This window comes from Drosophila innubila, chromosome X, assembly GCF_004354385.1.
Source record: "Drosophila innubila isolate TH190305 chromosome X, UK_Dinn_1.0, whole genome shotgun sequence".
Lineage (NCBI taxonomy): Eukaryota > Metazoa > Arthropoda > Insecta > Diptera > Drosophilidae > Drosophila > Drosophila innubila.
In genome coordinates, this window is record NC_047626.1 from 37,509,704 (window position 1) to 37,522,887 (window position 13,184).

At 32.9% G+C, this 13,184-nt stretch overlaps 2 protein-coding genes across 5 annotated transcripts in view; one reads left to right on the forward strand and one right to left on the reverse strand.

The window, feature by feature from the left end:
- The window catches only part of LOC117792043 (cytosolic carboxypeptidase Nna1), a 30,804-nt gene extending 20,389 nt beyond the window's left edge, over positions 1-10,415 (reverse strand). The window contains exon 1 of one of the 3 annotated variants that reach the window (XM_034632002.1): positions 10,269-10,415. In XM_034632002.1, the coding sequence (XP_034487893.1) occupies positions 10,269-10,356 (88 nt within the window). In that variant the 5' untranslated portion in view covers positions 10,357-10,415. The remainder of the gene's footprint in view (positions 1-10,268) is intronic. The other 2 variants (XM_034632008.1, XM_034632015.1) reach the window with 2 other exon arrangements.
- The window catches only part of LOC117792076 (glutamine-dependent NAD(+) synthetase), a 146,228-nt gene that overhangs the window by 35,151 nt on the left and 97,893 nt on the right, over positions 1-13,184 (forward strand). The gene's annotated exons all lie outside the window — the stretch shown is intronic.

A 13,184-nucleotide genomic window follows, 5' to 3' on the forward strand; every position in this document is an offset into this window, starting at 1 on the left:
TTGCCGTGACTCACTGACTGACTAACTGACTCACGGATCATTGCATAGCAAAAACCATAAGATCTAGGGGCTGAAATTTTCATAGCACATAGGGCAATAAGACGGCGTTTTGCATTATTCGAATTGCGAGGGGGTCAAATTTGTTTCTTAAGATATCTCAACCAAACTTACAGAAAATATTTTTTTTAAACCATATGTTACACCCTGACCAACTTTGGTTACATTCGGATAAGTATATCATATAGCTGTCATAGGAACAATCTTGTTCACATTAAACTTTTGAATGAAAAACTTTATTGATTCTCGCGATTCGTAGCCGATAGCTCTTAAACTAATGGTTTAAGTCTTAGGCTGCTTATTAATTAATTACAGATATATTCATTAGCTTTCTAAAAACGTAAAGTCGGCTTACGCATTCTCGAGAAATGATGACAAATGTGTACGTACTTCTAAAAAAAGCGAGCTCCGCCCCCGGCTCGCTTCATTCGCGGTGAGGTGCGGCTACAGTAGAGAGCGCTCGACAGTAGAATACCCTGAGCCAAGGTTATCTGTACTAAAAGCATAAATATATATATAAATATATATATAATATATATATATATATATATATATATATATATATATAAATATATAAATATATAAATATATAAATATATAAATTTATAAATATATAAATTTATAAATTTATAAATTTATAAATATATAAATATATAAATATATAAGTATATAAGTATATAAGTATATGAATATATATAAATATATAAATATATAAATATATAAATATATAAATATATAAATATATAAATATATAAATATATAAATATATAAATATATAAATATATAAATATAAGTTTATCTACCGTAATCTAACGGTCTTATATCTTAGTTATATATTAGTTAGAAATAATAATATAGAGGCTTTAATAGTACATGTACACATGTACATATGTAATTTATCACATAAAACTTGCATTTTGCTTACCAAATTTATCTACCGTAATCTAACAGTCTTATATCTAAAGTTATTTATAAAACTCATTGTCCTGACTCACTGATCATTGCACTATGGGAGATTTTTCGATTATTGCGGCATATTTTAAAAAAATTTTTTCAATATTTCTTCTAAATAAATGTACACCTAACATGAAAATATTTTTCAAAATTATTTTCGCTTGGTTTTTGGCAGCTTTTTAATGTCAGCTGCTTGTTCTGAATAGTGCATTGCATAATATTGCTTGAAAACTTTGCGAATGTTTAAATATCCGACAGAAAAACCTCTACGCGAGGTAGAAGTTTAGTGACGAAAGCATATTCCAGCCCCAAAATTTCTGATATCCAATTTTGTGACGAACAAAATAAAGTTTAATAAAAAATTTTAAAATTAAAAAAAAAAAACAAAAAAAATTGGCATTCTGCACTGTGCGCCAAAAGGGTGAGCTACCACGAATATAATAATTATTTTTTGCGCAGTGCCGAATGCCAATTTTCGTGCTTATTTTTTTAATTAAAAAATTTTTTTTTTCCTTTTGACCTATAATTTTGGGGACTTTTTCAACTTTAGGTTGATTTTCAAAACCGAGTCCAGCAAATTTGACTTTTGTCTCTGAGTCTGTGAATATTTAAGATGAGTTTAAAAAAAAAAACCATTGCCACAATTGTGCCCGATTGGAGATTTTTGACTTTTAGTAACATAACCCACGGTATTTTTCCAAGTTACGCCATAGAGATAGCCTATGCTCATAAGCAAATAGTTTCAAACGTTCAAATGCTTTACTATAGCATGATTGGCTGAAGTTGATAGGAAAAGGCTATTGAACTGGACGAAATATCGGTGTAAAATTTGAGAAACAAGAACACTTCAGAGAAAATGTCGAATGTACAGCTTATATTCCTCGAGCAGGTTTACGTAGGCCCGGTCCAGTTCTTGTGCCCCTGTGTATTCTGCCCGCTTCATGAGCAAGCGCATCTTCACGATGTATGTCTTGAATGGCTCTCCGGGTTTCTGTTGTCTCGCTCGTATCTGATATTCGATACGATGGAAATAACGACCTTGAATTTAACGCACTTGTAGGTCGAATTTTCCAAAACGCCGTCTTAAACGCCGATGAATTTGTTATATCTGTGTTGTGTTAACAATGAACCGTTTGGCCTGTGCAATGCTCAGTCAGTTGGACAAACAACTCTATTTATATATATATATATATATATATATATATATATATATAGAAAGATGACTTGTTAATTTTTTTTCAAAGTACGTTGAAAATGCAAAAATCCGAAAAAAAAAAACATATATTTTTCCACTTAGCTCCCTCAATTTTAATCCAAGTTTGTAGTGTAATACACCGTTGGAAAGGTGCTACTTTTTTCTTTTTAACGAAGTATCGTATATTGTAGGATGCATAGTTTAAGACAAATGATTGCTTAACTCTATCAACCTCGAAAAAACGGGTTTTTTTACCGTTATACAAATTTCTAGTATGCGACAATGTTGCATTTAACAATATCTACAACCTACACTATGTCGCATCCCAGAAGTTTTTTGACTGTTACACCGTGTTATTAACAAAACTATCTAGAGTAATGTGTACTTTTAATCAATTTTTATATACTAAAAAAAAATCGGTATTTTTCAGTATAATGGGGAAAAAAATGGGGGACACGATGCAACTAAAAGAAAAAAAATTTAAATTCTATCTTAGTACATACAAAATTTCAAGTCTCTAGCTTTATAGAGTTAAGCTGCAAAAATAAAAAAATCGCACATAGTGCATTGCACATCCAAAACCATAAGACCTAAGAGGCTAACAGAGCTTAGAAAATTTTGTCGTGCAAAAGGAAGTCCTTTTTGCGAAATTCAAATTGCAAAGGGGTCAAAGCTCACACTTTGGAAAAGCAGACAGCGGGCAGCGTGCATTTAATTTTATTCGCTTTTTTTCGAAAAAAAAAATATCTGTATATAATTTTTTGTCCTGACTTATCTATTTACTGACTGATCATTGCACATCTCGAGGTCATCAGGAAAAACAGAAGACTTTACCAAAGCATTAGAAAATAATTTAATTTTCATGAATAAATTTCCAAAGCTTTTAATTTTAATTTTTAAACAACAATTTTCTTAACTATAATCGGTTATTGCAGCTTAAGTGTCATCGAAATAAATTTTATTTCATGAGGAAGTACAAAATTGAATTAAATTTTTTTTTTTCATGTCTAGATTTGTGAGTTGCTTTTGTTGTATTGTTATTGTCCAATTAAATAAGTGTCCGAATTACTGAAATTGTACAGTATTTAATTGTTGCGTTAAAGAAGTTTATTCAAAATCAATATAAGCAGTGCTCCTCCCTTCACCCTTCTTTTCCGCGAGCGAAGCGAGGCTGATTTGTATTATTAGGTATCATGTTATTCAGCATATACTGATTACTGATCCATCACACGGAACCCGAAAAGACTGTATTTAATTAATAAATACAATAAATATTTAATAAAATAGAATAAAATATCAAACAGAATCTAATAAAAACAAGTTTTTTTAAGCAATCTCGCTAATCCAAACAATCCGTTTATTTGAACAGTGCCTTATCATAAATTGTTTGGGTTATTGAGATAGTGCTGAATAAAAATTTAATATAATATAACATTTTATGAATGCGATTAACATAATGATCGTTGCTTGTTAACAGCAGCTTTAACAGCTAATAAACAATTTTTTTATGCTGAAGCCCTTTTCTTTCTTTTCAGTGTCAAAATCAGAGAACACGAAGAATAAAAATCAACAGCATAATGCAAAATATATTTTATTTTTAATTTTATCGAATGTCTTTGTTCTGTAAAACAAGTTTTAAAAAAAGCAATAAAATTCTGTATTTGATGCACACGGCGACTTGATCTCTGGACCTTAGGCGTCTGAGCCTCTGCCATTTGAGGTAGATCGGTACCATTATACTATTATATAGCTGCCATAGAGAAAATCAAGTTTTAGTATGAAAAAGTTTGGTTTTTTGCGATATATAGAATACTTATTTACGTTGGTATTACACATCTTGACCAGAATTTTATATTTGTCAAATTGTTACATGTGTATATGAACAGTTCATTACGGCAATTTTTTTTATACAAAAACGGCAGTGCAGTCGGTAGGATAAGGTGATAGAATTTATTGTAGTTGTAGTTGTCGAATTCATTAAGTCATATGACTTATATGTTATACAGTAAACATTATATCGAGCCCTATTTGCATAAATAGCGTAAGCGCCGTTTTTCCGAAATTTGTGCTGTGATGCAAATGTGTTCATAATTACCAACCGCATCTGCACACAAAATATTAAATTTGTATTGTTTAAATTTACGAAGATATTGACTTGTCAATTATAACGTCAGTGACAAGCGGCATAAGAAACACGACAGACGATTTACTCATAGTTACTCTCTTCTGTAAAATTTGCTTTTTGGCGCTTACGTTATTTATGCAAATATGGTTCGATATACAAACTCACTCACTCACAAAAACCTATTTTTTTTTAAAGTTTCCTATAAAGAAAAAGTTGCTTATATAGAAAAAAGGAGTATAAATTTTAAATTTAATCCGCTTTGCGACATAAAGATTATTAGAAATTTTATTTGTTAAAATAATATTAATTTAGTCGATAAAAAACAGCTTTTCTCGGATTCATCGCAAAAACAAGAGTTTTTTTTGGTGGTACGGTTATGGACATTAAGCCTTCTGTAGACCTCTGATGATTTCTTGCCATCAATTCATTAATAATTTATTTTTTTTTTTTTTAAGAAATCGGTAAAAATTAATCTTTTTTTTTTAAAGAAATCGGTTTTCTGTTTTTTTTTTCTCCATTTTTGAGGAAGTATGGAGTTGTAATAAAAAAAACAATACTAGTTGTTTGTATAGAAAATTTGAAATGAAAAAAGTTGCTTATACAGAGGTTGCTACAATAGAATGTTGCTTTTTTAACGGTTGCTTATAAAGAATGTTTACTGTATCAAGGTAATTGTCTTCAAATACATAACAGGGTACTTTCGTGCCAGGGCACTGGGTATCCTACTGCTGAATGCGCTCGACTAAGGCAACAAAGGGTGTTTTTTTTTTAGAGGTATAGAAATTTGAATTGAAATAAAACACAAGAAAATCGTTTTAATATCCATCAATTTGGCTTTATTGAAAGGATACTTTTATGCCATTAATGTCGAAATATGATTTCCGGCATGTGGCCGCCGCGGCTGGCTCGAATATAGCAAAGTCTAAAGGTCCAATTTTCAAGCACTTTTTCAAGCATTTGGGGCCGTATGTCGGCAATAACGTGAAGAATGTTGGCTTCCAAGTCCCCTAACGTTTGTGGTTTGTTGGCGTAGGCGAGCGACTTCACATATCCCCAAAGAAAATAATCCAATGGTGTCAAATCAGACGAACTTGGTGGCCAATTGACAGGTCCATTCCGCGAAATTATGCGCTCATCGAATGTTTCCTTCAATAAATCGATTGTGACGTGCGCTGTGTGGCATGTAGCGCCGTCTTGTTGGAACCATATTTCATCCACATTCATGCCATCCCATTCGGGAGCAAAATAGTCGGTTATCATGGTTCTATACCGGTTTCCATTAACGGTAACTCACTCTCTAGCATAATTTCGGAAGAAGTACGGCCCAATGACTCCATCAGCCCATAGAGCACACCAAACAGTCAGTTTTTGTGGATGTAATGGCGTCTCAAGGGTCTCATGTGGATTATTCTCACTCCAAATGCGGCAATTTTGATTATTGACGTAGCCATTCAACCATAAATGAGCCTCATCACGGAATAAAATTTTGCGATGAAAATCAGCATCGAGATTTATCTCATTTTTGGCCCATACACCAAAATAACGACGAATTGCATGGTCTCACGGCTTTATTTCTTGAACAAGCTGGATATTCAAGATCTTTGCGCAAAATCTTCCATAAATTTGATGGAGAAAGCTCCAATAGCTTCAACACTTTGCTCTACAGCGGCAATTGTTTCTTCGGTGCGCACTGTTCGACGTCTCTGCGGATGCGTATTATCACACAGAGTACACGTAGTGCGAAAACGATTCAGGGTTAACCGAATAAATTGGTCTGATAGACGATTATGTCGACCATAAAATAGACGGAGCTTGCAGCAAACTTCGCGAACTGAACCATTATTTTCGAAATAAATTTGCACAATTTGCACGCGTTCTTCTTCTGTCAACCTGTTCATGATAAAATGGCAAACCAAACTGAACACAAATGACGATAGAGTTGCCAGATGTAACAAAAAAATGTCAGCTTTATCTCTACTCGAAAAACCAACCTCTAAAAAAAACCCTTTAGTTTGACATGCATTGTTCTAGTGGTACTTCTAAAATACAGGCACACATTTAAATGTCCATATCGAATCCTTTCAACAAAAGGATCATAGCTCAAAGTAACCAAAATTCGAGCTTATTTGCTTAAACTGCCCATCAGATACATACCTACTATCTACTTCGCTGTTAAATAACAGTTATGAGTTTCTTCAGTGTGCTGGCTTCCATAGTACAGCAATAAGGTTTTTTAATAAGATTTCTGAAAATTATCAAGTTTTGGGTTACGTTTTTTTTTAATTAAAAGCTTGCGATATTTATAAATACAAATCAAGGCTGCAAACCAAATCCAACTTTGCAAAACCGTTTCGGTTCTTGAATCGAGCCTTTAAAATTAATTTACCACGAACGCGCGCCGAACCTCTTTCTTAAAATAGAGATTTAGCTCAAAATAAAAATAATTGCAAAAATTGTATGTCAATTGTCGAAACACCGATTGTGCTCAGGGATCTGAGGAAAATGGGAAAGATCTGAAGAAAATCCGCCAAAGATTTTATACTCTCCCAGAGCCCTGTTTTTATTTTTCGAGTGATCGTTTCTAGAACAGCTATATAATATAGAAGTCAGATCTTAGCCAAATATTATTATGATGTAAACAAAAAAATTGCTTGACTAAGCTAGAAATAAAAACAAGGGCTCGAACGCGGTTCACAGTAGGATATCCTGTGTCCAGACACTTTGTTGCCGGTTGGCTCACCAAAGATGCCCTTGAACGCTGTATTAAATTTTCGACCTATCGTTACTACCTGGGTGGTCTGATGAGTAATGAGGTAAGCAGTTTAAATATTTTTTAATTTTTAAGCTAGTTTTCTTAAAAGTCACCACATTTCTTCCAAAGACGCTACCACAATTTTAAACCCTCCAAAAATTATTCGCCGTCCGGCTCCTTAAAATGGTTGATTTCGAAGGTAATAGCCATCTCATTTGTTGAAAATTTCTGTCCGTCAAGCGCAACTTTAAGTTTAAGATGTAAAATGACGCATTATCTTAACAAAAATGTAAGCAAACGCAGCACCCATCTTGCAGACAGCTTTTTCATGTCCATTATTTCGTCTGGGATATAATTCACGCGGTTTTTGCGATGACTACTTTCTTAGCTATCTCGCGTACCTTAAATTGGCGGACTGATAACACTTGGCTACAGCCGTCCGCAGTGATATGATAAAGTGGACCGATTTGAACCAACTTCGGTCAGGATGCATAGGACCATCATAAATGCAAATTCTACCAGCTTAGTTAAAATATCTCAAAAAACAAAAAAGTTTTTCATACTAAAGCTTGATTTTACTTGATCGATCCCATGACAGATATATGATATAGTGGACAGATTTGAACCATATTTGGTAGGGATATATAACACATTACCAGATATAACAACTTTTTATACTAAAGATGAATTTTCGACGGATCATTCCTATGGCAGATTTACGATATAGAAATCCGATTTGAACCAAATGTGGTCAAAATGTGTAAGACAACAGCAAAATGATTTCCTGTGAGCTTGGTTAGGATATCTCATAGCACACAAAAAATGTTCATACTAAAGGTCATGCCGCTCTACAAGAAAGTCATCAAAATCGACAAAAACATCCCTTGATATAAAATGTTATCGTTGTTTCTCCTTAGTTTTTAATGAATCATATCTTAAACGACGCTCAAACAATGCAGCTTTGCAAAAAGAGGTTAAAACGGAAGTTTTTTAAGCCTAGTTTACACTCGGAGCGAACTGAAATCGTTACGTTTGCCCTTTTTTCTCGCTGAATATCAGCTGTTATGTTATGTATCGATAAACGTATTTAATCGACTGTGCGCTTTTATTGAGCCCTGTTAAACCAAATCATCTGTTCATAAGCAAAACAAAATGACAAAAAGTAATTTAACCAAATAAAATACAGGAAAGCGTTAAATTAATTATGCTCGTTATTTGTATTGAAATTAAAATTACATTCATAGTTATGCATGCTTTTATTATTATATTATTATTTTTTTTATACTTATTCATATCTGCGTTCTTCATTTTATCGGCATTTATAAGCTGCACCTTATCCACTTTTTCAAAATCATCATAACGCTTTCTTGTTGTGCCCTCAATTGGCGCGCTCATTTTTTTCATTGTTGACTGACGAAAATAGGGGTGAAACCTATTTCCAATACGAAATTGCGAAGAGTGGCTTTAAAAGTGCCATGTTATAGTTAACACAACGTTATGCCGATACGTAGCGTTACGTAGCGAAAAGTGTAAACCAAATATCAAACTGCAAATCGTAAAATTTTTTTATACCGTTTGTTTTATATGGAGTTTTTGCTTCTGCGGTCGTTTCGATCTAAGTGTAACCAGGTCTTTAAAGTAAAAAAAGCTAAAAAAAAAAAAAAGCTTATAAAAAACAACAAAGCTTTTGAAAATTGTTTTTGGCGTTAACAAGTAATGATGACAAAAATGGGCGCACCTCTTGGAAAAAGTGATAAAAAAGAGCCAGATAAAAAAAAAAATCTAAAAAAAAACTTTGCCATAGAAATATCTATCAAAAAAAGTCGGTTTGGTTCAATTCAGATTTGGGCTGTTGCATAGTGTTATTTAGCGAATTTTAAAATTTAAAAATATAATCATGACTGCAAAAATTTAAAGTTAACAGTTAAATTATTGATAAACACTTAAAAATACTTTGAAGTAATAACTATCTAATATAAAACATGGCAAACCATTTACTTTCAACTAAATACTCCTTAAAAATAATAATTCAAACTTACATAAATAAGTATTTTATTTTTCTAAGGTTGCTCAGTTACAGTGTATACATTTCCACTATTATGTCTGTATATATTATAGTGGCAGGCATTTAAAACCGTCTGAAAATGTCCAATCTGATGCAGTTATATGGAACCATGAAGTACAACCTTTGAAGTTTACAAAGAAAACAAAAATCCATCAACGGCAATATGTCATCGAGTGAGAAATCAAATTAGTCTGTATGCCTTTCAAATAGCTCTTTAAGCTAAAGGGTTTTTTTTTAAGGGGTTGGCTTTTCCAGTAGAGATAAAGCTGAAATTTTTTGTTAAATCTGGCAACTCTAATGTCATTTATGTTTAGTTTGGTTTGCCATTTTATCATGAACAGGTTGACAGAAGAACAACGCGTGCAAATTGTGCAAATTTATTTCGAAAATAATGGTTCAGTTCGCGAAGCTCCGCAAGCTCCGTCCATTTGATGGTCGACATTATCGTCCATCAGACCAATTTATTCGGTTAACCCTGGATCGTTTTCGCACTACGTTTACTCTATGTGGGAATACGCATCCGCAGAGACGTCGAACAGTGCGCACCGAAGAAACAATTGCCGCTGTAGAGCAAAGTGTTTAAGGGGACCCGAATGATTCGATTCGCCACCGTGCACAGCAATTGGAGCTTTGTCCATCAACTTTTTGGAAGATCGGGGGCGGAAAGTTGTGTGACAAACAAACAAACAAAATCTGCGTAGCATGTATAGTAGTCTGTGAGATCTAGGCGCTCAAACGGATGGACAGACAGACATGGCTATAACGACGCGTCTGTTGATGCTGATCAAGAATATATATACTATATGGGGTCGGAGGTGCCTTCTCCTCCGTGTTACATACATTCCAACGAATACAGTATACTCTTTAACCTAAAAATATCGCCAATAAAAACCTAGACCAATCAAAAACATTTACGCATATCAATTCGACTCGAAGAACTATTTTGAAGACCCCATTACATCCTAATGACTCTCTCGTTGTGTTTCCAGGAAGCTGATTTGCATCTTAATTATCGAAAACCTTAGTTTCGATCGGCGTCATAAACTATGATAGGGTAAATTATAGTCGATTTTACTGTTTTTTTTTTGTTCGTACGGGATTTGTATTGGATGAATTTTACCTCCATTGGATGTTGTTAGTGTGCAGACAGGAAACAACTGAGCCTGTAAATACTGTACGCGACCACCACTAAATCCGTTAATGTCCATAATATGGTTGAGTATTTTGTGGTTGGTGGTGTTATGAGAAGTGCCGTTTTTCTTTTAATTAGCAAAAGTATTTCACGCTTCAAAAACAAAAAAAAAAAAATAAATTATAACGTTGTCAAGGTATTTTGATTGATTTATTTTCTTCATTATTGGATCACATTCAAATTTAATTTACAACACTGTTTTAGGTTCGTTTGCATTTCACTATCACGCTCGTCTGCTACTTCTGGCATTTTTTGCGGCATTTCATCACGTTGTGCAAAATCAAACTGAGTCGTTCAGTGCCATTGAGGTCGCATTCGAGCCAAAAACGGCAACTGTTAAAAAAAATAAACAAGACTACTAGCTAGTCGCTATCGTTGCCTATTCGAAGACGATTTGCAAGGTAAACAGACTTGCCATGTACATTGACTCATGCTCTATATGATACACAAATCCAAGCAACTGCAACCAACCTTGGATACGACAATAACTTTCCATAAACTACGCTTAACAAATAATATTAAGCTCTCACAACAATTGGTTGGGATCAAATCAACGCCATCTGACGCTATTAATTAATTTATCAAAAATTGTATGTAAATAAATACATTTATATTGTGTGAATGAGAATGCCCACTGATCTGATCTTGTTTCTTATTATTTTACTGTTGGACATATACCAAACAGGTGTCACGAATTTGCTAGCTGAAGTGGCAGCCAAGCGTCCCAGCAACGCAATTATATCACCAAGAGCATGCGGCAATGATCATGATCACAATATTTATGTGTTTTCTATTTTTGCACGCTGTCGTGATTTTCAAGGCTATCATCTTATTTTTTTGACTGTAGCCGCAGGCTTTTTATACCCTGAGCCCATTTATAGTATAGGCAAAAAAGAGTATACTGTTGTTTCGTGATGCAATTATTGTTGCACGGATTGGAGAAAAACTAATCAGATCAATAAATTTTAGATTTGGTATTAGTAATAGTATTAGAAGAAGAATAAGTATTAGTTGGGGATATCTCAAAAGGTATAGGGAAGGAAGAAGAGAGAATGAGGTGGAGAAAATGTGATAAAATGTGTATATATATCAGGCACCATGTGCAAAAAGGTTAAGCTTCTTATTACATACTATAAAAACTAGTTTTTACGCAGTGCCGAATGAAAATTTTTTTTTTTTTTATATATTTTGTCTTAAGTTTAATATGGTTCGTTGCAAAATTGGATATCAGAAATTTTGGGGCATGGAAAGACTTTCGCTACTAGGCTTATACCTCGTAGAGGTTTTTTTTTGGAATATATCAGAAGTTTTTGAATTTTATATGCTTCTGACATTGATAATTTGAAAAAGGATATTAAAATGCTTAGTCCACATTTTTAAATCAATTCACAATTACATCAAAGCAAGATACCATGTTCTCAGGTGTTTAGAAGCCTTTCGGCCCGCCGAAGCTTGAGGCATTAAATTTTAGACTGATTGTTCCAATGAAAGCTGTATGATATAGTCAACCGATTTGAACCAAATTTGGTCAGGATGTTTAAGACCAACTTAAATGCATTATCTGTCAAATTTGTTGATATATATGCAATTAAGTCAGTCTTATACATTCTGACCCAATTTGGTTTAAATCGTTTTACCTTATCATATAGCTGCCATAGGAAAGATCGTTCGAAAATCACGTTCTAGTGCGAAAAACCTTTTTTTTTTTTTTTTTTTTAGATATTTCAACAAATCTGGCAGATTAGTAACAGGCAAAAAATTACACGAACGAAACCAAATTTTTTTTTATAGATATGGGTCCCCATATAACGAAAAACATTTGTTTCCTTTGGTGAGATTTTTTTAGTCTTTTTTAAAAATTACATATGTCATCATTACTCAAGAATGCCAAAACCTATTTTCAAAGAGTCAAACCAGTAGTTTAAGAGACATTAATTTTCGAATTAAGAAAATTATGATTTTTTGTTTAGCTTTTTTCAAGATTTTTTACTTTAAAATTTTATTAAAAGTCGATAAAAATTACATCCATTTTCTTTTCTTTTTTATTTACATAGCTGCATGATTTAAGCGTTGTTTAAGATATGGTTAATTAAAATCCAAAAGAGACAGCTAAAGTATTAGCATATAATCAAAGAAAAAAATTTTAAGCAAAGGTTTATTTTCGACAGATCGGTCCCGTGGCAGCTATATGTTATAGTGGTCCGATTTCTACAAATTATATATAAGTTAAACTTAAATTAAGATATCTCCAAGAACAAAAATTTTTTATCTATCTAGCTATCCCACAAAGAAAACCGCTACACGAGGTAAAAGTCTATTGACGAAAGCATATTCCAGCCCCAAATTCTTTGATATCCAATTTCGTGACGAAAAAATAAAGATTAATATAATAATTTTAAATAATAATATAAATTTCAAAAAAAAAACCACGAAATTGGCATTTTGCTCTGTGCCCAAAAAGGGTGAGCTACCACGAACATAATAATTACTTTTTGCGCAGTTCCAAATGTCAATTTTGTGTTTTTTTAAATTAATTTATATTATTATTGAAAATATGTAGTTATATAAGCATTATTTTTGTTCGTCACAAAATTGGTTATCAGAAATTTTGGGGCTGGATATGCTTTCGTCACTAGACTTTTAACTCGTGTAGAGGTTTCTTTTGTGTTTCTTTTAAAAATCAACAAACTTTTTCATCTAAGACTTAATTTTCGATTGAGCGTCTCTATTGCAGCTATATGATATAGTAAACGGATTTTAACCAAATTTCAGCAGGATGGATGATACAAGCCCAGATACATATTCTATCAGTTTGGTTTGGTATCATTTTCGATGTATCGTTTC